The sequence below is a fragment of the Rana temporaria genome, chromosome 12 (assembly GCF_905171775.1).
Source record: "Rana temporaria chromosome 12, aRanTem1.1, whole genome shotgun sequence".
In the NCBI taxonomy this organism is placed as follows: domain Eukaryota; kingdom Metazoa; phylum Chordata; class Amphibia; order Anura; family Ranidae; genus Rana; species Rana temporaria.
The window spans coordinates 41,749,145-41,777,080 of NC_053500.1; the positions used below are offsets into that span (position 1 = coordinate 41,749,145).

Consider the following 27,936-nt stretch of genomic DNA (forward strand, 5'->3'; position numbering starts at 1 on the left):
GCGCAAGCCGGTGGGGATTCTTTCCGTGCTGCCCCCCTGCAAAGTGCTGCCCTAGGCCTGGGCCTTGTTGGCTTAGACCAGGATACAGCTTTGGAAATGTGTATAGAAATTCAATTGACAGGCACATTTAGTGTTGGGATAATGTATGGTGAGACTCAGGGGTCATCAGTGCTCAGCGTATGAGGCCTGAGCATGTTCTTTAGCTTCATACCATGATGCCGATGGCAAATCAGATAGAAGGATTGAAGAACAGATTTCTGAGAAAAGAGGAATTTGCCTACTCCAGTTTATATGTGACAAACAGCCCGAGGGCTGCATTATTTATGTAAGTTTATACACAGTCCATCATAGTAGGTGACAAACAGGTGTTGACTAGGCTGAGAACAAAATTCTAGGAGGAAGTTCATTTTGAAAATTAAACACCCACTGCTCCCTACATACATAAATAAATATATGTGTATGTATATATAAATAGAGAGAAAGAGGTCCTTAATTCCACAGGTCTGTTATTTTTTGCTTCTAACACAATCTGTGTGACAGAACAAGCCCTCCAACACATCAGCCATGGCCTTCTATAGCCATAACCATGTACTTCCCCAGGCTGAAAGTGGTGTTGGGCTAAGTTTTGGTGGTGATGGCGGTTCTGGCTTTCGACCTAGCTTTGCTGAAGATCTTGGTGCAGGCTTTAAAGGAGACCTTGGTGGAGGCTTTGGTGGAAACCTTGGTGGAGGCTTTGGTGGAAACCTTGGTGGAGGCTTTGGTGGTGGACCCAGCAGTGGTTTTTCCTTTAGTTCTTCTGCTGGATTTAGAGGGGCAGAATCCAGCAGCTTTGGTTTCCGGTCTGGAAGTGAGAAAGAAACCATGCAAAATCTAAATGACCGCCTGGCTGCTTACCTAGAAAAGGTCAGGGCCCTGGAAGCAGCCAACACCGAGCTGGAGATCAAGATCCGTGGTTGGTATGACAAGCAAGTTAGCATTGGAGCTGGCTCTGCAGCCAAAGATTACAGGAAATACTATGATACCATCAATGACTTGAGGAGCAAGGTCAGTTATGGATGTACTTCTAAATTACATTTATATAATACATTTCTAACAACCTTATTAATTACTAATCATATATATAGATAAAACACATTAATAATAACATTTTTTACATGTAATATAATTTAGCTGTTTACTAAAGATGATTTATGCATTTAATCCAATCATTACCATTCACAATGATTCATCAGAATTTTTCTATTGCTGTTTCTACAATACTATGATGGAAAATTGTTTATGACATAAAGTACAAGTAATGCAAATAAACTTTTCTTCTACTAGCTCCTGGCTGCCAGGATTAAGAACTCCAAAATTGTCCTGGAAAGTGACAATGCCAGACTGGCAGCCGATGACTTCAGAGTAAAGTAAGTCTGTTGTTCATTACAAGTATAATTTCAACAAATGATGTATTTGATAAATTGATAAAGATATAATGCAACATTTAACCTTTAAAAATGTCAACCAGAACCTCCCTATTCAAAGACCGATGTCCAATTTTACTCATGTCCTTTCTGGTTTGGTCTCAAACACCCATTAGTCCCATCACTGGTTGAAGAATGTTTACTTTTGTTACATCTCTTATGATAAAGAACCCTTTAGTAAACCTTTTTTTTTTAACCACGTCAACGCCGGACCATTTGGCTGCCCAAAGACCAGAGCACTTTTTGCGATTCGGCACTGCGTCGCTTTAACTGACAATTGTACGATCGTGTGACGTGGCTCCCAAACAAAATTGGCGTCCTTTTTTTCTCACAAATAGAGCTTTCTTTTGGTGGTACTTGATCACTTCTGCGGTTTTTATTTATTGCGCTGTAAACAAAAAAAAAGCGTAAATTCTGAAAAAAAAGCAATATTTTTTACTTTTTGCTACTTTTTGCTATAATAAATATCCCCAAAATATATATATAAAAAAGTTTTTTTCCTCATTTTAGGCCGATATGTATTCTTCCACATATGTTTGGTAAAAAAAAATCCGAATAAGCGTTTATTGATTGGTTTGCGCAAAAGTTATAGTGTCTTTAAGGGGGCGTGACTAAACATGGAGGAGGGAGCATGCTAGGAGTGCTCAGGTCCCCGCAGAGAACCAGGCTCACCTGTTGCACCTGATGCAATTAGACCCGGAAAACTGATCTCTGTCTCGGCTGCATACCTCTGCGTGTAGCAGTGTGTGGTGTGTAACCTCCCCGTCTGCTCCCCGTCTGCTCCTTGGCTGTCCTGCTGACTGTTTTACTGGTCCCGCTGGTCTCGCTGATTTCTCGCGAGTCGGCTTCGATCTGCTGCATACCTCTGCATCTCTCTGCTATCAACGTGCAGCGTGTGGTGTGTAACCCCCCCGTTTGCTGATTGTCCCGCCAGTCCCTCATGAGTCGGCTTTGATCCATGGGACGGAGGAGGGGGAGAGGAATACAGAGAGGGCAGCAAGGAACACTAGGAGTGCAGAGAGCGGTGTGCTCATTTCAGCGTGATACAGGGTATGCGCCCAGTCCCAGTTTCATTCCAGATCATCCATCCACGGCTGTATCAACGTGTGCTCAGCAGGGGATAACTGATTTCTTCCCTGTTGGTGGATGGACCCGCTTACACACTTCTAAGGCAGCAGCTGATAGTAGCGAAGGGGGGCTGTGTGTGTTCTGGCTCAGGCTCAGCAGGCATACCTATCACCGTTAGTGACCATAACAACAGCATTACCGTCACTATCATCAATATCATCGTCAGAGCAATTATTTCCGCTGCCTACATTACCGCCATTACCACCACTATCGCCACCACCGCCATCATCCCCACTATCTCCATCACCTCCACTATTATCTGCACCATCTTTACCAACTCTACCAGTGGCTATTGAACTCAAGGGGACACGATTGGCAGGATCAACACAGCTTGCGCAGCTTGCATCCATGGATACATTTGTGAGTCCCCTAGAAGACGCTCCGGGTGTACGGTTGAATGGGAACGAGATTGAATCCTTTAAACCCTTTGAGAACACCAGATCAGTAGAAAACATCAGATCATCTGAACGTATGTTACCTATATCATTACCTGTTTCATTACCTGTTTCATTTACTGCTGCTGCTGTTGTGACCACCACTACCGCTACTACTATGTTCACGGACTCAGTGGGTATAATAAGTTCCATGAGTACAACAGGTACAACAGGTACAGACATATTAGACATAAATATCAATATGGGAGGGTTTGGGACTGGGTTTGAGACTGTCCATGTTTCAAGCAACCCGTCTAGCAACCCGATTATCCCTAGCAGTTCCCCCACCCCATCCTCATCCTCATCAACACCATCACCGCTATGTCTCCACCAAAGTGGGGTTTGTAGTCCAATGGACATAGTGGACCCAGCCAATTTAGGCAGGGCTAAGGATGTAGATGGGGGTTAAAGCAAACATTGATAGCTGCAGCACTGGGCACAGAGTTGGGGGACTTGCGAGATTATCTTCGCACCTTGCCCACTCGTAATGAGATGGAAGCGTTTGTACAAGGACTAGAGCAAGGTTATTGAAAGGAACTTGAATCTGTTAAACTTATCACAAACGAGCTGCAGGCTGAATCGCAAGCATCAAAGATAAAAATAGTAGAAGTGGAAAATTCTGTGGCAGGTCTGGCAGACTTTATGCAGCTACAGGAGCGACGCATAGATGCTCATGAGTCGCAAGTACATATTCTGTTCCAGATATGGGAAGACCAAGACAATCGGAATAGAAGAAACAACATTAGGATCAGGGGACTACCAGAGACAGTTGGGGGAGATGAATTGGCCCCAACGGTTAATAAAATCCTTACCTCTGTGCTAGGGAAACTAGAGGAACAGATGTTAGTGCTTGACAGGGTTCATCATTCTTTAGGGCCACGAAAGACAGATATAAACAAAGCAAGAGTTATCATTTGTCATGTGCACTATTATAGAAGGAGGAGATTATGAGGAGGGCTAGGGGAAAAGGTCAAATTAATGTCAATGGGACAGCTATCCAACTATTACAGGACTTGTGTCAATTTACACTGGAGAAGAGGAGAGCGTTAAGACCATTACTCAAAATGTTGCAAGAGCGCAACATTATATACCGTTGGAACTTTCCTTTTTAACTCCAAATTAAGAAAGATTACAAGTGATATAATCTACACGACCCATCAGATATCCCTGCTATACAACTTGCTTTGGAATTACCAGATACCCCATTAATAGTCTGGCCCAGGACTTACACACCATTTAGAAGGACTGAACGTCAGGGGGGGGGGGGTACGCTGAACCAACATGGGAATCAGTTGGGGAATCAACCAGAAAATATTAACCATAATTAGTAGTTGTTACAGTGATACTGGAGTAACATTATAGTGTTGGATGGAGAGTGGGCCGAGAGTGGTTAGAGAGGAGTGGAGAGACATGGCTTTTCCCCTCTCCCCCCCCCCTCCTACTCCCTTCCCTTCTCCATCTCCATTTTCTCTTCCATTTCACCCTTTTCTCTGTTCTCTTTTTTTTTCTTCTTTTGCTATTTTCTCTATACCCCTATCACCACTATCTGCCCCCTCCTTTTTTTTTTTTTTTACTATTGGTTATAGGCTCACTGCTCATTAAGGAAAGCAAGGTTAGACAATAGCAGTTTTTTGCATATGTGATATAGCCAAGTTTGAGTCATAACGATTGATATATATTGATATTTACGATTGATATATTGTTGTTGAGATGTTTTTTTTTTTCTTTGTCTCTTTCCCTCTCCTTTTTTTGGCAGGGGCGGAGAATGTTGCATAATGTATGGGTATATGAATAGAATAACATGACTGGTTATATCTTGTTATATGTTGATAGATTAGCTATTTTTTTTGCCTACTCTGTATTGTCAGTCCATTGCTCATTGGGGAGAGGGAAGGGAAGGGGAAAGGAAAGGGTAACATATAGAGCTATTGTACCCAAGGGTTTTTTTTTTTTTTTAAATATTATTGATGGTGTTATTATATGATGGGAATATTGTTATTAGGTCATACCAGTGACCAATAAGGTCAGAAAAATGGCAGTCTTCTGAAATATATTTGGCGAAGTCTATATGACATTGCCAGATATGAGTTGCAACGACTGATATATTGTTGAGGAGGGGGTTTCCCCCACCTTTTATTTATTTAACTTTTTTAATTAATTTTTTTTTGGGTAAGGATAGTAAATGTCAATGCAATTTGAGGCGTAACGCCTGGTATATGGAACTTGATTTATTTATTAACTTACGTATTGACTTATTGATTTATCTACACTGTTAGTTTCATCTTATATGTTTGGTTAGCGGTGTATATGTTTTCTCATTTAAGTATCTGTATATATGATTGGTGCCCCTTCTTTATTTTTACCAATACAATATAATACTCAAATATTTTCATAGTTCTGGATATCTGCGGTGAGGTACCCTCCATGCTCACCAACTTTTTTCCCCTTGTAGGTACATCAGCCCTCTGGTAGGGCTTGGTGGTTTTTTTTTTTTTTGGATATATTCCATACCCTCTTGTTTTTTTGTTTTTGTTTTTTTGTTTTTCTTCTTTTTTTCCCCCCTTTGTTATTATTTTTGTATTATTCCGGTAGTACGAAGAATCGAGAGCGGGAGCCTCTCCTTTTATTTTTATTTTTCCTTTTTTCTGTGTTTTTTTTTTGTGGGTTTTTGTTCATGGTAGCAAGTTACTCCTCTATAGCATCCTTGAAATTTTGTATGTACAATGTTAAAGGCCTTAATAATGAATCAAATAGAGGCCAGCTCCTATACAGCTTGCATAAAGCCAACGTAGATATCATACTCCTCCAGGAGACCCATTTCCGTACTGGTGGTGTTCCTGCGTGTCTGCGTAAACATTACTCTCAATGGTTCCATAGCTCTACGCCAGGTTCAAAAGCAAGGGGAGTCTCTATAGCATTCCATAAATACATACCAATACAATATCTGAATCATATAGCTGACCCAAACGGTAGATATATTTTTCTTAAATTTCAGTTATGGAATACGATTTTCACCATTGCAAATCTCTATATCCCAAATTGTGATCAAATAACAACAATCTCACGTTACCTTAATCTTTTAGCAGATTTTGCAGAAGAAACTACCATTGTGGGAGGAGATCTTAATTTAGCTTTAGATCCTACACTAGATACTTCTACTCAACGATCGAATATCTCATATTCTCGTTTGAGGGCCCTCAAAAAGAAATTCCATGAACATAGGCTACTTGATCTATGACGGATTCTATATCCTAAAGACCGCAATTATACATATTTTTCATTAGCCCATAAATCATATACTAGATTAGATTATTTCTTAACAGGACCAAAGGTACTAGAATGGGATCCCTTAATGGAAATAGGTTCATTCACCTGGTCTGATCATTTACCGGTATTTTTAATAATACATCCTCCACAGATCCAGGGAACAAACTGGTCCTGACGTTTGAACGATACACTTATATCAGATCCAATCTGTCATAAGGCAATTATAGAAGCGATTAATTATTTTATCTCTGACCATGCTCAAGATGAAACAGCACTCCCCTTAAGATGGGAAGCTTTAAAGGCAGTATTACGGGGTCTGTTTATTCAACATGACTCACGCCTTAAAAAAGAAAAATCCATAATTATTCAAAATACTTTATCTAAGCTTCAATCTTTAGAAACTTTACATAAAACTAGTCAGTGTGCAGAAATATTAGCTGATATTTCGTTTACAAGGACATCTCTTTTGCAGCTTTTTGAAGCATCCCATAACTCATACCAACAGAGAAGAGCCTTGGAAAAATATAGATCGGTGGATAAATGTGGGAGACTTTTATCAGGAACATTACATCCCTGTTCTTCTCAGACCTTTATACCTAGTATAAAAAAGTCATCTGGAGAAATTACATCAGACCCACAATCTCTTCAACAAACTTTTAGAGATTATTTCTCAGGCCTCTATAATTTGGCACCATCACCATCTTTGGAAGGTGTTGTTGGAGCCAACCAACAAATTGAAGAATATGTACAGGAAACTGCCATCCCATTATTAGATGCCGATAAAAGAGAATCTTTAGATTGTCCTTTCCAACTTGAGGAATTACTGGATGTGATTGCTGATATTCCATCAGGAAAGAGTCCAGGCCCAGATGGATTCACTCCAAAATTTTATAAAACTTATAAGGAATATCTAGCTCCATTTTGGTTAAAGTATATCATTCTATTTCCTCCAGGAACCAATTTCCAACTCAGACATTAGAAGCCCATATCACTCTGATTCCGAAACCGGAAAAGGACTTAACACTATGCTCTAGTTAACGTCCAATCTCGTTAATTGGGATAGACTTAAAAATTTACGCTAAATTAATTGCGCAACGTCTTCAACCCCTTCTTCCACATCTGGTACATTCAGACCAGACGGGTTTTGTACAAGGTAGAGAAGCCCGTGATAATACTATAAAAACTTTTTTACTAATGAATTATGCCCAAACAGCCAAAATACCAATATGTCTCCTTTCAGTTGATGCAGAGAAGGCATTCGATCGTATTGGATGGCCTTTCTTTAAACAATCATTGATGCAAATAGGTCTGGGCCCAAATTTATTTTATAAGATTTTGGCACTATACACTAAACCTGAGGCTAAGATAAGAATTAATGGATTGTTAACAACAAGTTTTACTATACAAAATGGCACTCGTCAAGGATGCCCACTTTCACCTCTACTTTATGTCCTGGTAATGGAGCGTTTAGCAACAGCAATTAGACAGAATGGAAATAATATTAGCCTTGTTCGCCGACGATCTATTGCTTTATGTTACTAACCCGCTTGTTTCAATACCCTCTATTTTGTCTGAATTTAAACGTTTCGGTACCCTTAGTAACTTTAAAGTAAATATATCAAAATCTGAAATTCTCAATGTGACACTTAGTCCACAACAAGTGATGGCACTAAAAAATAATTTCTCATTTAAAATTTGTCCCTCAGTATTAAAATATCTAGGTATTTTCATTCCTTCTGACCCAAACCATTTATATCCAATAAATTACATTCCTCTTATGCAACGAACTCTACAGGATCTTAAAAAATATGAACATAACCAATATTCGTGGTTTGGGAGGATAAATATCTAAAAAATCGATATAATACCGCGGTTTCTGTATTTATTTCAAACCATCCCAGTTTCTATCCCTAGATCTTATTTTTCTACTTTACAGTCAGCCTTTACAAAGTTTATCTGGGGTCATAGAAAACCTAGTTTACATAAGAAATTACTATCATTGCCTAAAGACAAAGGAGGAGCAGGTGCTCCTGATTTATACCATTATTATATAGCGGCAGTATTAACAAGGATAGTGAACTGGTTTCACTCTTTCAATATTAAACAATGGTTATTAATGGTTATTAATAGAACAATGGTTAAATCAATTTGATCTCACTGCTCTTCCCTGGTTAGATCTTGAGAATAGTGATATCTATCGAGACTCACTCCACACTATGCCCTCTCTTACATCTAATCTATTGAAAACCTGGACTAAAACAGCCTTACAATTAGAACTTTCCTCACAAGTAGGGCCTATGACACCTTTATTTGGTAACCCACGATTTCCGCCGGCTTTAAATTGGAAACATTTTCTTATATGGAACAAAGAATCACATCGTAGAGTGTGCCAGATCACCAGCCAGGTAACATTCCCACCTATATTAAACTTAATTTTTACACAGAAACCTTCACTTCCGCAATGGTTGGAATATCGGCAATTATTATCCTTTTTGTCCTCTATTCCCTCAAATAGATTTTTGTATAGAGACGCAACTCAGTTTGAACTTCTGTTGCTACAAGACTCAAAAGCAAAACACGTTCTATCCTCAATCTATAAGATACTTCCTATAAAAAAAACACCCTGAACTTCCTGAATATATAAAGAAATGGACGAATGAGCTAAATGTTCAAATCCAAGAGGCAGAGTGGAAGAAATCATTTAACTTAACACTCAGATAAATCAGACAAATGCTGGCGATGTCACGCATCCAAAGGCTCATTGCTGCACATTTGGTGGGAATGCCCCGAAATGTTTAATTTTTGGGAAAAAATTATGCAATTATATACCGTATTTATCGGCCTATTGCGCGCTCCAGGCGTATAGCGTGCACCCCTAATGTGGACTTGAAATTCCTGAAAAAAAATGTTTGATTACTTACCGTTTTGGTGTCTTGCCCGGCGTCCATCGGCGGCCTGGTCCGGTCCGGCGTCCGTCTGCGGCCTTCGTGGTGTCCTCCCCGCTTCTCCCGCGCTGGTCTCTGAGCCGATCGCCGCTTCCCGCGATGTGTTTGAACGCCGCCGCCGACATATACCGAGCACAGTACACTCGGGCACGCTCGGCCACGCTCAGCTTGTCTCGCATAACCGCGAGGGGAGCCGAACATGGCCGAGTGTACCCGAGTGTACTGCGCTCGGTATATGTCGGCAGCCGCGTTCAAACACAGCGCGGGAAGCGAGTATCGGCGTATATCGCGCACCCACGATTTTGCAAAAAAGTGCGCGGTATGCGCGGTATACGCCGATAAATACGGTACTTTAGTTACTGGGGATCCAATATCAAACAAGCCTCAAATTACTTTGCTATCAATTCTACCAGGATCATATAAAAATATCAAAAGGGGTCTTCTGAGACATTGGCTTACAGCAGCAAGACTGGTTATACCAAGACATTGGTGCTCAACACAAATTCCATCAGTTAAGGAATGGGTCAGTGAGATGGATCACATAGAGAAAATGGAATCATTCCTAGCACACGAACTAGACACACATGAGGAGCACCTCCGGATCTGGGTCTCCTAGAGGGTATACAGAGAAACAATAAGAAATGAGAAAGTCCTTATGGAAATAAAATAAAAACTAGATGCGACTGGGGGGGGGGGGGGGTCTTTGCTGCCATCCATTAACTCCCTCTTTTTCCTTCTTTTTTGTCCTGTAGTGTCCTGTTTTGTCTTTTATTGTCCTATCTTGTTTTGTCTTGTGCTGTCTTTCCCCTGTATATTTCGTTGTATATCTATATTGGTTAGTTTTTCTCTGAATTATATATGGAAATTATATCTGAAACTGACTAGATGAAATGATTGTATTACTTTTATGAACTCATCAATGTTTGTACTACATTCTATAGTGTTATCATTTAATAAAATCAGAATGAATATAAAAGTTATATACTAGTGTTTTTTTTACTGGCAATGGCGGCGATCAGCGATTTTTATCGTGACTGCGACATTATGGCGGACACATCGGACAATTTTGACGCCATTTTGGGACCACTGTCATTTATGTAAAAATGCACTGATTACTATAAAAACAACACTGGCAGTGAAGGGGTTAACCAGTGGCGCTGAATGGGGTAAGTGTGTCCTAGGGATGTGTTCTAACTGAGGGGGGATGGGCTACGTGTGACATGACACTGATCACCGCTCCTGATTACAGGGAGCTGTGATCAGTGTCCTTGTCACTAGGCAGAATGGGGAAATGCTTGTTTACATCTGCATTTCCTCGTTCTTCCTCTCCGTGAGACGATCGCAGGTATCCCTGCGGACATTGAGTCCGCGGGACCCGCGGTCACACTCACGGTGTTTGTGGTGCGCACGCCCACAATCCCGCGTATTAAAGGGCAACGTATATATATATGTTACTCTGCCCAGCCGTGCCATATATCGGCGTGAGTGGTTAATATTACTGTAACAGACCTCTCTGCATTTATTTTTTGTTGGCTTTCAATGTTGGAAATGTTTTAATGAATTAGGACTGATTCCTAATATTTCTATTGCAATGTACAAATTCAAAAAGCTTAAAGGGTCACTAAAGCAATTTTTTTTTTTTAGCTAAATAGCTTCCTTTACCTTACTGCAGTACTGGTTTCATGTCCTCATTGTTCGTTTTTGCTTTGAAGTAGCTGTAATTCTGCTGTGATCTCCACACTTCCTGGTTGCCTGTTTCCTTATAACCATCGTACTGGGAGATTTTCACGGTGGTCTAAGCTGTCATTACTGTGTGTCTAAAACCCCTCAGAACCAATAAGATTCATTTTAAAAACAAAACACTGCCCTGGATTTGTTGTTTTTGTTCTGTGAGTCTTCCCAACTCACCTCTCCCCCGGAACTTCATGTATGTACCTTTAAAACCGAACGTGAAACTAGAGGCACATTATATGATAGATTAAATTAAATTTTTAATCATTTTTAAAAGGAATCAGTTAACTTGTATGTCTCTATACCCTGTAAACAGTCCTTTCAGCAAAAAAAATGTTTTCCTTTAGTGACCCTTTAAAGAGTATTTTCAACCATTACAGAAATGTATCTCCAACTCTTCCTCTCCCACTCTAGACCATATCACTATGATGTCATGACGTCATCACCAAGTTTATAAAATCCTTGCAGGGAAAGCTGCTGAAAGGTCAGCTGCTATTGACACTTGCACACCACCAGAACTATATCTCCCAAGAGCCCTTTCTCTGCACACACTGTGTAAACAGACTCTTGGGAGTCAAAGCAGCAGCATGTGTTGCTGGTAAATATTTTAAAAAGCAATTTAAATAAACCCAACTGAGAAAAAAAAATGGTTTATGAAATATACTCTGGAATGTGGCTTCATCTAAAATGTATTTTATTTGTATATTCCAAAGGTATGAGACTGAGCTGGCTCTCTACCAAAGTGTGCAATCTGATATCAATGGGTTCCGAAAAATTCTAGATGACCTTACATTGTCTAGAGGAGACTTTGAAACTCAGTTTGAGAGCTTGAATGACCCTTTAAAGAGTATTTTCAACCATTACAGAAATGTATCTCCAACTCTTCCTCTCCCACTCTAGACCATATCACTATGATGTCATGACGTCATCACCAAGTTTATAAAATCCTTGCAGGGAAAGCTGCTGAAAGGTCAGCTGCTATTGACACTTGCACACCACCAGAACTATATCTCCCAAGAGCCCTTTCTCTGCACACACTGTGTAAACAGACTCTTGGGAGTCAAAGCAGCAGCATGTGTTGCTGGTAAATATTTTAAAAAGCAATTTAAATAAACCCAACTGAGAAAAAAAATGGTTTATGAAATATACTCTGGAATGTGGCTTCATCTAAAATGTATTTTATTTGTATATTCCAAAGGTATGAGACTGAGCTGGCTCTCTACCAAAGTGTGCAATCTGATATCAATGGGTTCCGAAAAATTCTAGATGACCTTACATTGTCTAGAGGAGACTTTGAAACTCAGTTTGAGAGCTTGAATGAAGAACTGGCCTACCTGAAGAAGAATCATGAGAAAGTAAGCAGTATGCTGGATTCATGCTTGATAAATATCTAATATATGCAAGACAACTTTGGAGAGCGGTGCACATGAACAACCAGAGGCACCATGCTGTAGCTTTCAGTATCCAGTGGTTCTCCTATATGCCAGGCTTCTGATGGGGCTACTACACTTTTGGGTAAAATTGAGGCTTGCTACCAGGTCCTGCCCCGACACATTCCTATAGGTTCATCACCATAATGGCGCAACCTTAGTGGCCAATAGGAATTGTGCAGGAGAATTAAAGGAACAGCAAAAATGGCCTACATACATTATGGCATATTTTTGACCAGCATTGTACGCAAGATAGCTATTGAATAATTTTGACTGATCAGTTTGTTAGCCTATACCAAAAAAATGTGTAACATATGGGCTCAGTTTATTTAGTCAAGTTTGGAGGCCATAAGCAACAGCTCCACTTTTATTTGTCCCAATTTTTCTAGACAAGGGTCATGTATGTGCATTCATTTTCAGTGCCTCTATCCTAAATGAAGTACATGAATAAGTTTGATGTGAGTTTTTAATATAAAATAAACTTATCTACCAATACATAGGAAGCACATGTTGCTAGAAGCAGTACTGCCGGCACTGTCAATGTAGAGATGGATGCTGTTCCGGGAGTAGACCTCACCAAGATTTTGAATGACATGAGGGGTAACTATGAAGCTCTGGCTGCGAAGAACCGTAGAGATGCCGAGGCTTTGTTTGCACAGAAGGTAAGGCAGAACTTTTTCAAACATTAAAGTGTCCATACCCTTGTAGATCTATCCGAAGTGGGATAATAAATATTTCAGCTAGTAATTTAATTATTCAATTATGGTCTACTCTGAAATACCTGGTCATTCAGTTCCCAAACCAAAAAACGGATGTAGCGGTCTCCCCAACTTCCAAAGGCCTAATGGCGACCCCCAGAGCCAGGGAGAACTGGAATTCCTCCTCAGGGTGCAGGTTACTAGGCATAGTGAGTGTGGTGCAGGATGAAAATATTGAGTGCCAGTCATGAACAGAGAGAGAGTTCTAATTTCTCTTAACAGGAATGTTGGGGAGAGAGGATTTAGGGCAGAAGACTTTCTTAGGCAAATGCAATAGCAATTAAAGTGGATGTAAACCCAAATTTTTTTTTATTATTTTTGCTGTCGCAATGTAGAATAAAATATTTCCTATCATCTGTGCCCAGTCTTGCCACACAGAGTTAATCCAGCTCTGAGCAATCCTCTTTTATTGTTCAGTGAAATAAAACGGACTTACAGAGAAAAACCTTAGTCTGTTCCACCCCCTTACTGTGAATAACAGGTTATTTACATATCTCACGCACTAGCTTGGAGACAGGCATTATTTTTTAATTCCCACCCCCACTCCTTTTCTGAGGAGTGGTTACTTTTCTGGATTTTGACTGGATGTTAGTGATCATAACAGAATTTAGTGTAAGAAATACACAAGAGAAAGTGCATGTTGACAAGGAGAGTGTAGAGGAGTGTGGGGCAGTCTACTGACATCACGACTCCACCCACCGAGCTCCAGACAACAGATCCACCCACAGAATCTGCAGTTTTTCAGTTCTTATAACAGACAGAGGGGAGACATTTGACAGGTAAGAATACATGCAGGAGGCAAGTATATCCTTATAGTTTAGCACTATGGCAGTAGTTTAGAAAGGATGAGAGTGGGTTTACATCCACTTTAAGGCAAACTCCACAGACAAAAATAGAACTAGGCAGACAGCAACACAGAACAAGGGCCTTTAAGCTGAATGCAGCAATCTGAATCTTGTAGCAACCGTTGTCTCCTATAACAACTGAACTCTCAACAGTCAATATGGATTTGCACACATAACTCCCAGTCCTGGATGGGCCTCAGACAGCCTAGCAGCCAGGTGCTCCCAGATAGGCCTCAGACTTCTGGCCTAGCAACAGGAGCAATACAACACACGTCCAACCAGACAGCCGTCCAGGTGGCACAGAACCCTGATCACCTGACTACTCCTAAATAAATAGGCTCTCCTAGCAGGCCATGGGGCCAAAAAGACTTCTACCAATTGGCTGGGACAACTTATCCACTCCTAAACCAAATTTACTATGCCCTTGTCATTCTAATGCCACAGGCGGCAATGCCACCTAGTGACAGAAGAGAGAGGTGCACCAGATTCAGGTTTAGTGCAAAAGACAGTGGATCACCCTACCAATTAGCCAGGCTAGTTACCACCTAGCACAACTAGATTTATTAGCAGCCCTGTTTAGGACCAGGGTGCTTCACTGATTTTATTCATGTGGCAATAGAAACACCCCAGAATGCATATATCAGACACATAGATGAGTGTGGTCATCATGGCACCATTTTAACTATTTAGTACACTGATCTAATATTGTTAGAATAGTTTTTTTCCTATCAATGTAGTTTGGATGTGATCAGCCGAATAAGCATAAACTGGCTTCATTTAACTTTCTTTAAGCATCAAGTACAAAATATATAATAATTTGAAATTATCAGAAAAATTAAAGGAGCTCTATGGTCACAGCATGCACTTTAATTTTATAACAATACAATAGTTACTGTATATTTGACAATCCAATGTAAGCTTACTTATCGCCTTTACTGTTGTGAGTGCTGCCTGTCTGCTGCCCATCTCTTCCCACAACTTCCTGCATTCCTTGCATGCTTTGCAACATCTTATTTGCTGTTTATGTTCAAAGTCTAAGGACTACATATCCCATGGTACCTTGCTGCCTGCAAAACAATGATTCCTGTACTGATTACACCTCCTGAAACTCCTTCTCTCAGAACCTCTGTAATTCAGAAGGCAGGCTCTGTGAATTCCGTGATCCAGCAGTACCTCCAACATACGTGTTAGGCACACATTTAGTCCCTTGATCGTCCTAGATGTTAACCCCTTCCTGCCCCGTGTGATTAATACAGTGACAGTGCATATTGTTATCACTGATCACTGTAATAATGTCACTGGTGATGTCAGTGGCAGGTAGTTCCCCCCAGTATCAGATTGCCCACCCCACTAGCCCAGTCCCATTATAAGTTGCTGATCGCCACCATTAGTTGCAACAAAAAAAATATTTTGTAGAGCCACCTTTTGCAGCTATCACAGCTCCAAGTCTCTTTGGATAAGTCTCTATGACTTATACCACGGGGATTTTTTGCCCATTCCTCCTTGCAAAATTACTCCACCTCCTTCAAGTTGTGAACAGCAATCTTTAAGTCTGACCACAGATTTTCTATTAGATTGAGCTCTGGGCTTTGACTAGGCCATTCCAACACATTTACATGTTTCCCCTTAAACCAGTCAAGTGTTGCTTTAGCAGTGTATTTGGGGTCATTGTCCTGCTGGAAGGTGAACCTCCATCCTAGCCTTAAATCACACACAGAGTGGTACATGTTTTGCTGAAGAATATCCCTGTATTTAGCATCATCCATCTTTCCCTCAACTCTGACCAGTTTCCCAGTCCCGACTGCTGAAAAACATCCCCACAGCAAGATGCTGCCACCACCATGTTTCACTGTGTTGATGGTGTTCTTTGGGTGATGTGATGTGTTGGGTTTGCATCAGACTTGGCGTTTTCTTTGATGGCCAAAAAGTTCCATTTTAGTTTTATTAGACCAGAGCACCTTCCTCCATACATTTTGGGAGTCTCCCACATGCCTTTTCGCAAACTCAAAACGTGCCATTTAGTTTTTTTGTTGAAAGTCATGGTTGGGCACTCTATGGAGTGTACGGCTTATTGTCGTTCTATGTACAGATACTCTAGTCTCTGCTGTGGAACTCTGCAGCTCCTCCAGGGTTACATTGAGTCTCTGTGCTGCCTCTCGGATCCTTGCCCGGTTTGTGAGTTTTGGTGTGCGGTTGTCTCTTGGCAGGTTTGCTGTTGTGCCATGTTCTTTCCATTTGGTTATGATAGATTGGATGGGGCTCCTAGGGATCATCAAAGATTTGGATATTTTTTTATAACCTAACCCTGACTTGTACTTCTCAACAACATTGTCCCTTACTTGTTTGAAGAGTTCCTTGGTCTTCATGGCAGTGTTTGGTTATCGGTGCCTCTTGCTTAGGTGTTGCAGCCTCTGGGGCCTTTCACAAAGGTGTGTATATGTAATCACAGATCATGTGACTCTTAGATTGTACGCAGGTGGACATCATTTCACTAATTATGTGACTTAGACTATTGTGTTCTGATCCATCACATATTATTCAGTTAAAAAAAACATTGAATTAAAGGCCGTAATGTAACAAAATAGGTAAAAAGCCAAGGGGGGTGAATACTTTTGCAAGGCACTGTTAATTTAATTTGGGTGCAGCATTGCATAACCATGCAATTGTATAGTAAAGTAATGAAGTGCCGCATAGAAAAAAATGGCCTGGTCGAAAGTGGGGGTAAAACCTTCTGGAGCTGAAGTGATTACTAAGAGAAGGCTAGAAATAATTGAAATACAATGTAAAATAAATATGTGTGACATGTTTTGACCATAAATACGCTTTAAATAAGATCATAAGAAATTAACAAGATTTTTTTAATTTTAGAGTAATGAGCTGAAGAAGGAAATTTCAGTTGGTGTGGAACAAGTGCAGACAAGCAAAAGTGAAATCTCCGACCTCAGACGTTCCTTCCAAGGATTAGAGACTGAGCTCCAGTCTCTGCTTACAATGGTAAATCTAAACGATAATATAAACATCTACACACAAATCGTGTTTAATCAGTCAAGAAAAACATATTAATCATTAACACCAAATTTCCTGACTTGGGGGTTTACTGATGGATTATAAGAGCTTCTTTAAAGTGGTTGTAAACCCCAAAACACATACAAAAATAAATATAAAAACCTGCAAGACAAAGGCACAATGAGCTAGTATGACTAGCATACTAGCTCATTATGAATTACTGCGGGGAGCCCCCGCAGCGACCCTCGTTCCTCTCCTCCGTTGCCGGCATGATACCCGGAGTGACTTGCGGGTATCGCCGCTCCGGCGCTGTGACTGGCTGGAGCGGCGATGACGTCACTCCCGCGCATGCACGCTGAACCAGAACGATCCAGTTGTGGATAGTGGAGAGGAAGTAGAATGTTTGTGCTGTCTGTGTCTCCATTTAGGAGATTCACCCTCTCTTTTTTATCCTGTTTACCATTTTTATTGATAGCGAAAGTAAAGGAAATTTCCAAATTTTGGGTTATCCCCAGTAAAGTAATAGGTACACTAATTCTGGTGGCCTGCGGGGTCCCCAAGGAATTCCCTTAATTTGCAGGGATTTTCCTCTCACTTCCTGTTTGGCTATGGGACAGGAAGTGAATGTAAATATTTGAATGGGAAACAGATGGCGAAAATAAATCTGACGGGTTATAACCCTCCATTTCTCTATCCAAAAAAAAAAAAAAAAGTTTTGTATATAGTTCTACGTTAAGCCCTATTTACACTGACCCATTCAAAATTGTCCATGCCCCAAGGCTTACAGCCTTACTCCATAGCAGTGCCGTCTTAATAGCGTCATGGGCCCCTGGGCAAAGTAATGCTCTGGGGCCCCTACAATGATGACAGTGCAGGTAAACAGACATCAAGTAGGTAGGAGGCAGACTGCCTCCCCTGTGTATCTATCACTCTCAGTGCCTTCGGTGGCAGCGTGGGCTCAAGGACCAGCTGCTTTGGGGAAAGTGCAGGGGCCCCCCATGCAGCTGGGGCCCCTGGGCAGTGCCCAGGTGTGCCCTCTCATTAAGACAGCCCTGCCCCATAGGTCTCTTTCACGCAGGGTGAAATCCAGCTCGGCGGGGGGAGCTCTCTGCTGATCCCCACTGAGAAGGCAGATGACAGGTCCATGTCTGCTCCGCTAAGCAGAACAAACACAGAAACAGACCGCTTTTCTCTATGGGGTGGTCTGATAGAAATGGACTACATGTCCGTTTCCATCTGACTGTGTTTCGATCCGCTGGACGGATGGCCAATGTATCCCCACCTGTCTGTTTTCAGCTGACTGTTTTTGGATCAGGTGCCAGTGGGTGACAGCGGACGCATGTTCTCTGACTTTCGCCACCTTATAGAGACAATGGGTGGTCCGATCGGGTCTGCCTTAAAAACGGACAGGTGGACCCGATCGTTCTGCTGATGTGAAAGGGGCCATATTCTCATCATGCCCAATTTGAAATGTAGGCCAGTTATTGAGCAGTATGTCTTTGGATTGTGGGAGGGAACAAACAGACAGACCATTCACATGTTTAACACGAGCTTATAACTATAGAATGCATATTTCTTTAACTAATTATGTTTTATAAAACAAATTTCAGAAAAAATCCTATGAAGACAACCTGGCTGAGACAAAAAGCCGTTATGGAGCACAGCTCCAGAAGCTCCAGCTTGTCATCAGTGGAACAGAGGAGCAGCTAAAACAGATCAGATCAGACACAGAACATCAGAGCCTGGAGTACAGAGAATTGTTTGATATCAAAACCCGACTAGAACTGGAAATTGAAACATACCGACACCTGCTGGAAGGAGAGCTAGAGTGAGTGCAAAAAAACATAAAAAGTTATATTGATGGATTTGGCAACTACTGACATCAATAGATAAAAAGATAAAAGCATATTGTCACAATTGCCCATTTGATGCTGTCATATTGTCAACGTTTTCCATTTGTTGCCCACATATCATCACTATTGCCTATTCGCTGAATGCATATTATAATGCCGCGTATACACTGTCGTTTTTCGGCATGAAAAAAACAACGTTTTTCCAACTTCATCATTAAAGCGGGAGTTCACCCATTTATTTATTTTTTTCTCTTTTCCCCTTAGATTCCTGCTCGTTTTGTCTAGGGGAATCGGCTAGTTGTTTTAAAATATGAGCAGTACTTACCCGTTTTCGCGATGCATCTTTTCCGTCGCTTCTGGGTATGGGTCTTCGGGAGCGGACGTTCCTTCTTGATTGACAGTCTTCCGAGAGGCTTCCGACGGTCGCATCCATCGCGTCACTAGTAGCCGAAAGAAGCCGAACGTCGGTGCGGCTCTATACTGCGCCTGCGCACTGACGTTCGGCTTCTTTCGGAAAATCGTGACGCGATGGATGCGACCGTCGGAAGCCTCTCGGAAGACTGTCAATCAAAATAGGAACGCCCAGTCCCGCAGCCCATACCCGGAAGCGACGGAGAGGATGCATCTCGTAAACCGTAAGTACTGCTCATATTTTAAAACAACTACCCGATTCCCCTAGACAAAACGAGCATCCATCTAAGGGGAAAAAGTATATTGTAGGGGTGAACCTCCGCTTTAACCACTGGAGCTAAATGCAGCTAAAGGACCAGGCCCCTCTTTGCAAATCGGGACTGCGTCGCTTTAACTGACAATTGCGCGGTCGTGCGACGTAGCTCCCAAACAAAATTGGTGTCCTTTTTTCCCCACAAATAGAGCTTTCTTTTGGTGGTATTTGATCATCTCTGCAGTTTTTATTTTTTGCACTATAAACAAAAATAGAGCGACAATTTTGAAAAAAAATCAATATTTTTTACTTTTTGCTATAATAAATATCCCCCAAAAATATATAAAAAAAAAACATTTCCTCAGTTTAGGCCGATACGTATTCTTCTACCTATTTTTGGTAAAAAAAATCGCAATAAGCGTTTATCGATTGGCTTGCGCAAAATTTATAGCGTTTACAAAATAAGGGATAGTTTTATTGCATTTTTGTTAATTTTTGTTTTTTTACTACTAATGGCAGCGATCAGCGATTTTTTTTCATGACTGCGACATTACGGCGGACACTTCGGACAATTTTGACACATTTTTGGGACCATTGTCATTTTCACAACAAAAAATGCATTTAAAATGCATTGTTTACTGTGGAAATGACAGTTGCAGTTTGGGAATGAACCACAGGGGGCGCTGATGGGGTTAAGTGTGACCTGAAGTGTGTTTACAACTGTAGGGGGGTGTGGCTGTAGGTGTGACGTCATCGATTGTGTCCCCCTATAAAGGGGATCACACGATCGATGACGCCGCCACAGTGAAGAACGGGGAAGCTGTGTTTACATACAGCTCTCCCCGTTCTTCAGCTCCGGGGACCATTTGCGGGACTCCAGCGGCGATCGGGTCCACAGGTCACGGAGCTTCGGACCGTGACCGAAGCTCCCTCTGAAGGGGAAGTTCTATTCGCCTTGGGGCTGCTTTTAGCTGATTCCTTGTTAGTAAAAGACGATTTGCGCTTTTTTGTCTGTTACAGCGTGATGAATGTGCTTACTCCATTATGAATGGTAGTTTTACCTGAACGAGCGCTCCCGTCTCATAACTCGCTTCTGGGCATGCGCGGGTTTAAAACGTTGTTTTAGCCCACACACGTTAATTTTTTTACAACCCGAAAAACGACATTTTCAGAAGCCGAAAAATGATGTGAAGCCCACACACGATCATTTTAAATTACATTTTTAAAAATGTTGTTTTTTTTCATGCTGAAAAACAACCGTGTGTACGCGGCATAACAATTGCTCATTTGAAGTCTAGATATTTTTTTAAATTCCGTGGGCTGGATTCACAAAGAGTTACGCCGGCGTATCAGTAGATACGCCGACGTAACTCGGAATCTAAGCCCGTCATAAGTTTAAGTGTATGCTCAAACTGAGATACACTTAAACCTAGCTAAGATACGACGGCCTGCGCCGTCGTATTTAAGGGTGCAATTTTTCCGCTGGCCACTAGGTGGCGCTTCCGTTGATTTCGGCGTAGAATATGTAAATGACTAGGTACGCCGATTCACGAACGTACGCTTGCCCGTCACAGTAAAGATACGCCGTTTCCGTAAGATATACGCCGCGCAAAGATAAAGCTGCCCCCTAGGTGGCGTAGCCAATGTTAAGTATGGCCGTCGTTCCCGCGTCGCAATTTGAAAATTTTACGTCGTTTGCGTAAGTCATCCGTGAATGGGGCTGGACGTAATTTACGTTCACGTCGAAAGCAATGACGTCCTTGCGGTGTACTTTGGAGCAATACACACTGGGATATGTACACGGACGGCGCATGCGGTGTTCGTAAAAAAAACGTCAATCACGTCGGGTCACCAATAATTTACATAGAATACGCCCCCTCATCCTCATTTGAATTAGGCGCGCTTACGCCGGCCCCATTTACGTTACTCCGCCGTAACTTAGGAGGCAAGTACTTTGTGAATACAGCACTTGCCTCTCAGTCTTACGGTGGCGTAGCGTAAATATGATACGCGACGCCGCCGTAAAAATGCGTGGATCTACGTGAATCCAGCCCCCTTTGTTTTGTCTCTGTATTGCCAAGGGAGAGAGACAGAAAGGCCCCTTTTACAAGGGGGCGATGCGATAAGGTCCACCTGTCAGTTTTTCAGGCAGACCTGCCGCCCAACCCAATGGATGGTGGTCCTATTCCTATTCTGCAGATATGGCCCAAATCGTCCCATCTGCACCTCCCAGGACCTCCTGCTCTCTAGCTCCCTTGTTACCTCCTCCCGTGCTCGCCTTCAGGACTTCTCCAGAGCCTCTCCCAACCTCTGGAACTCCCTGCCCCGGTATGTCCGATCAACCCCTAACCTCTCCACCTTTGGGAGATCCCTGAAAACTCATTTATTCAGGGAAGCCTATCCCACAACCACCTAACAACTGTCCCCGAGCCACCCCCATCAAATCATTCTCCACAGCTATTACCTTTTGTACCACCACCCCCTCCCTTTAGAATGTAAGCTATACGAGCAGGGCCCTCCTGTCCCTTCTGTATTGAACTTTACTGTAATTGTGCTGTCCCCCTGTACATTGTAAAGTGCTGAGTAAACTGTTTACTTTTTGCTATAATAAATATCCCCCAAAAATATATAAAAAAACGTTTTTTTCATCAGTTTAGGCCGATACGTATTCTTCTACCTATTTTTGGTAAAAAAAAATTGCAATAAGCGTTTATCTGAATAAAGAATGATGAGCGCAAACTGAAAATCTAAAAGTGAATATAAAGACAGTCCATAGGGGACTGATAACAATCAATAAAGATATGCAGTGAATTCAAAATTAGTGAAATAACCCAAAACTGATAATAAATCCAAAAATAAAAGTCCAAATATATAAATCAAAGTTTGGATAAATCAATCTAGTGTGCCAGTGATAAACACAACTTCTGCACTTCGGGCATCAATGTGGACAATCTTGATAACTCTTTGCTTAGCCTGGGCTCGCAGTGCGCTTACCTCCAGACACTAGGTCATGCGTGTCAACGAAATCCTCCCAAAACTGGAACAGAATCCAAACAGTGGGTAACACGTGTTGCACGGAATCTTCCCAGTGCTGAGATAGAATCGAGGGGCTTTTTCTGTATCCAATACCAGTATAGGTCCAGGCGCAGCGAAGTCGACTCCACAGGATAGCCACAAGGTGTATCAGGAGCAAATGTAGAAATAAAAAGCTCTCATGGTGAAGTATGCAAGCACTTTAAAATTTAATAAAGGTAAAAATGTGCTTACATTGAAAAAACGAATTAAAACGCCAAACAGCGGCACTTCCGGTGGACGGTCAGGGTGTCACGTCACTTCCGGTCACATCTAACCTTATGTATTACGTCACGACACGTGACTTCATCGGAGGTTACTGAGTGACTAATGGATACTGCCTTATATTGATACAAACAGGAAATGGTCCAGCAGCCATTTTAGATTACAAAATGGCATTTGAACAGAGCTAGGCTGCGGCCATTTTAGAGAAGGGCAAAGATAAGGGAAAAAAATATTTATTTATTTGAACTGGTGACGTAACGGAATTACGGACCAGACCATGTCACGCTAAAAACAACGGACATATTGAATATGCACAACTCAAAATGCCAAAAATTAATTATATTCAATTAAATGTAAAACCCACATTAAAACTTGTCAAAATAAAATATGTATATAAATGACAAGATAACAGACTAAGGACACCAATATTGGATAGATAAACGTTTCATAACAATTAACCAATGGGGTCCTAAACATTATCCAATTATTAATTGATGGTAGTCTGTAAATTTTAATAACCTTTCAAGATAAAATTAAAAATATTAAAATGTAAAATACATAAAATCTTGAATTGTGAATGAGGTACTGGACTAGACTGGAGTGAGTGATACCCCTTGCGTTTACAAGTGAATCCCCCTCCAATGAATAGATCACATCATTGCATTCTAAACCTGAAATCTAAAACAACTAAAAATTGCTTAAAAAACAGTTGACGTCGAACTCAACATTTAACCCATTAGGCACTAAAGTATTTAAAGAGTGAATCCACTGAGATTCTTTCTGACTTATTGTCCTAACCAAATGGGCTCCTCTCCATGGCTTGTTGAATTTATCTATCCCCCAAAACATTAGTTGTTTAGGATCTTTATTATGTTTCTCCGCAAAATGCCTACTAACGTTGTGCTTCGGGAAGCCATTTTCTATATTAACAACATGCTCCTTTATTCGAACCATTAATGCTCTCTTCGTTCTTCCTACATATTGCAAGTTGCAGGAGCACTGGAGAACATATACCACCCCTTCAGTATGGCAACTAATGAAGTCATTAATGGTATGACATTCATTTGTATGGGTGGAGATGAACTCAGTCCTTTTCTTTTGAGGACCTTTAGAATGTTTACAGGCATAACAATATTTACAGGGAACAAAGCCCTTCGTATTAAAGAACGTATAACCACTCTTAGGTGGAGGGTCAACCACATTTTTCACCAAAATGTCTTTTATGGTTGAGGCTCTTTTATACACAATATTAGGTTTTTCTGGCAATATGGATTTTAAATGCCTGTCTTCTTTCAAAATATGCCAATGTCTTTTGATCAATTTTTCCACATCTTTATGCTGAATATTGTAATCCAAAATAATGGCAGGGGCCATCATATCCCGCTGTTTCTTAATATTTCCCTGTAGCATCGTATTTCGATCTAGACCCGCAACTGATTGAATTTGTTCATCAATAAAGTTATCTGAGTATCCTTTGTTTTTAAATCTTGCACCTATGAACTCTGCCTGAGTCAAAAAATCTGTATTGTTTGTGCAATTCCGTTTGATACGAACCAGCTGTCCCTTAGGAATATTTAGCAACCATGATTTATGATGACAGCTATTCAGTGACAAATAACTATTAGAATCAACACTTTTAAAGTGTGTTTTGGTAATCAATTTGTTGGTTGATATAGTAATATCTAGATCCAAAAAATTTACTGATTTGTCACTAATATTGAACACCAAATTAATGTTTTGATCATTAATATTTAATTCTGCACAGAAATTCTCAAATGTTTCCTTGGTACCTTTCAACACCATGAGCACATCATCGATGTATCTTTTGTAGAATACTAATTGAGTGGGGGTATTGGAATAAATGGCACTCTCCTCCCACTGTGCCATGAAGGCATTAGCCACCGAGGGTGCAAATTTTGCGCCCATGGCGATGCCGGTTCTTTGGTTATAGTACGATTGATTGTACCAGAAATAATTAGATTTCAGACAGAATTCCAAGCATTTAATGAGAAATTTCCGTTGCTTGCAAATGAGCATAGTATAATTTCTCAAAAGCCACTTCGTAGCACTACAAGCTTGGTGATGTTTTACTATTGTATATAAAGAGGATACATCTGCCGTGGCGATCCAGGTTTGTCCCTCCACAACAGGTACCTCTTCTAATAGCTGCAAAACATGTTTAGTGTCTCTTAGATATGCTTTGGTTTGCTGAATAGCTGGTTGCAAAAATTGGTCAAGGTATTGACCCATCCTGGCTGTGAGTGAGTCAACACCATTGACGATGGGTCTGCCTGGTGGGTTGACCTTATCTTTATGTATTTTCGGAATGATGTATATTATCGGTATTCTACAAACTTCCGGTAATAAAAATACGGATTCTTTTTTATTCAGGATATCACCTTTCACTCCCAAATGAATAAGTTGTTTCAATTGCTCCTTGTATTTGGAGGTGGGATTTCCTAATAATTTGGTGTAGGTCTCAGTATCTTCCAGTTGTCTCAGGAGTTCTGTATTGTATTGTTCTTTGGATAGAACCACAACTCCTCCTCCCTTATCGGCAGGTCTAATTACAATGTCTTTGCGTTTTTTCAGGGACTGCATTCCCTTTTTGAGATGTATGGGATCACTCGCTTTTTTCAGTTTTAGTCCATCAAGGTCCTGAAGGACTAATTTTTTGAAAACTTCAATATTTGGATTATTGCTGACCTGTGGATTAAACACAGAATTATTGCGGAGTGTACTATGTTGAATGGGATTTGTGGATGTCAATGTGGAAGATCCATATTTGATTGGATTACCTAAAAAATATTTTTTAATGTTAATTTTCCTGATATATTTTTGTATGCCTATAAAAGTTTCAAATTTATTAAGGTTCTTCACTGGTGCATGTTTAAGACCACCCTCTAATACCAAAATTTCTTCTGCAGTCAGCTCCTTGCCACTTAGGTTGAAAACCCCCTCCCCCTTCCACTCTTTTTCTTTTTGGATCTAATAAGCGTTTATCGATTGGTTTGCGCAAAATTTATAGTGTTTACAAAATAGGGGATAGTTTTATTGCATTTTTATTAAAACATTTTTTTTTTACTACTAATGGCGGCTATCAGCGTTTTTTTTCGTGACCGCAGCTATGAGTAAGCATCGGTTATCGATGTGAAACGCGTCAGCTCTGTTACCCCACTGTTTGCAGTTTTTTTTTGCTGTTGCAGTTTTTGTTTTACTGGAATAAAAGGCACCATTTTTTATACTTTATTGGAGTGCGGCTGTCCATCATCTCCTCCCTCTTATTTATGCTTTGTGCATTGCCTGCACCCATCGGGTTTTGAACCATACTCACCGCTGAAGTGCATTTGTCTGGAGCGGTGGTTTTCTTTCTAAGTCATGTTAGGTATGGACGTCGGAAACGTACGAACAGCGTCGTATTTTACGTTGTTTGCGTAAGTCGTCCGTGAATGGGGCTGGACATAAGTTACGTTCACGTCGACTAGGCATTGAGCGGGCGTAATTTAATTTGAAAATTTGACGTGATACTGAGCATGCGCACGCATGCGCCGTTCGAAAAAAAGCGCCATTTACGTGGGGTCACAACACATTTACATACAACACCCCCCCTAACAGTCTAGTTTGAATTAGGCGGGCTTACGCCGTGTCAGATACACTACGCCGCCGTAACTTAGAGCGCAAGTTGTTTCTGAATACAGGACATGGCGCCTAAAGATAGGCGTTTGTATGTGAATCTGGGCCTAAATTTAGGCTTTGTATGATTATCTAAAACTTGTTAGATTCATTAAACATTTACTGGCTGTATTATGATGATGTATTGATCATGATACTTTATTCCCACAGTCAATCCTCTTCCCAGAGCTTATCCACAGCGACTAAATCAAAAGTCATTGTATGCAAAGTGACTGAATCCACAACAGAATCAACTTCAGAAGTTTCCTCATCATCCAAATCTCAGACATCCTCTGTAGAGCTTGTTAAAGGTAACCCAATACTACAGTATATTAGGTTAATGTCTTTTTAGGAAAACAATGTATAAATAAATATAGATGTAGCACCCTGATATTTGGGCAGGGTTGCTATCAAATTTAGAATAGTTGCCTTGGCCAATTGTTAGGAGATCAATTGATTCCTCTCTGAATTTGGACTTGCACCCTTTCTCTTCTGTCACTGGGTGGCACTATGCTAGTGACATTAGATAAGATAGGGGCTTTGCAAGCTCAACTCTTGATCGTATGGTGGTGTGCCGTTACTTCTGCGGGAACAAGTTGTAGATTCGCATCCAGGGAGTGGGCTGTCTCCCCAAAGGCCGCGGCTGGGTTATAGTCGACTGCTCTCTATTTCAGTGTATCTGGTAAGCGGCTTGAGATTATGGTGGTGGGCTCTCACTGAAGACTGAAGTGATTCACAGTGGTGATGGAAGTTTTTCATGTGTAACAGCCTCATGCAAATAGTGTGAAGGAATATAGACTTTCTCTCCCCACCAACAGAGTCCTTATTGAGGAAGGACAACAATAATATTATATGGACTACTGTTTACACTCTGGGTTTAATACGCAGCTTTAACCTCCCTTTTTTCAATATATTAGAATCACTTGCAGAATTAAGCGATAGTGATTTGTGGGGAAATTCATCATCAAACACTAAAAGTGAGCAAATTTCAGTGTTTTTGATTTGATTACATTATTGAATAATTTGTATTATTATTATATTATTATTTGTTATTATTATTATTTATAGTTATTTATTATATTATAATTTATGATTTTGTGTTTCAAACTTTATCATACCCGGGATGTCTACTAGACTCTTGTTTGGACAGATTTAAGTGAGTTATTCCTAAGAATTACCGGCCTACAGTATAAATTGCCAAATTTCCATTCAAAATAATTGTACCGCTTTCAGCACCTAAAATCTGACATAATCATACCGCCAGGGAGGTTAAAATCCTCATTAATGCACTTAATTGATCTTCGTTTTAGATCCAACCAAAATTGTAAAAGTGAAAACCTTCGAAGAAGAAGTGATTGATGGACAAGTTGTGTCTTCAAGAGTTGAGGAGGTTGAACAAACGGTGAACTAAAAAGAAACACAAAAGAAAGAATTAATAATGGA

General features: G+C 40.8%; 1 protein-coding gene across 1 annotated transcript; it reads left to right on the forward strand.

The window, feature by feature from the left end:
• The first annotated feature begins 102 nt into the window (after positions 1-102).
• Positions 103-27,936, forward strand: LOC120918301 (keratin, type I cytoskeletal 47 kDa-like). The gene is made up of 8 exons (XM_040329815.1): positions 103-1,044; positions 1,324-1,406; positions 12,167-12,323; positions 12,899-13,060; positions 16,870-16,995; positions 18,618-18,835; positions 26,665-26,804; positions 27,804-27,936. Exons 1-8 carry the CDS (start codon positions 565-567, stop codon positions 27,902-27,904), a joined length of 1,467 nt encoding a protein of 488 aa, XP_040185749.1. The 5' UTR covers positions 103-564; the 3' UTR covers positions 27,905-27,936.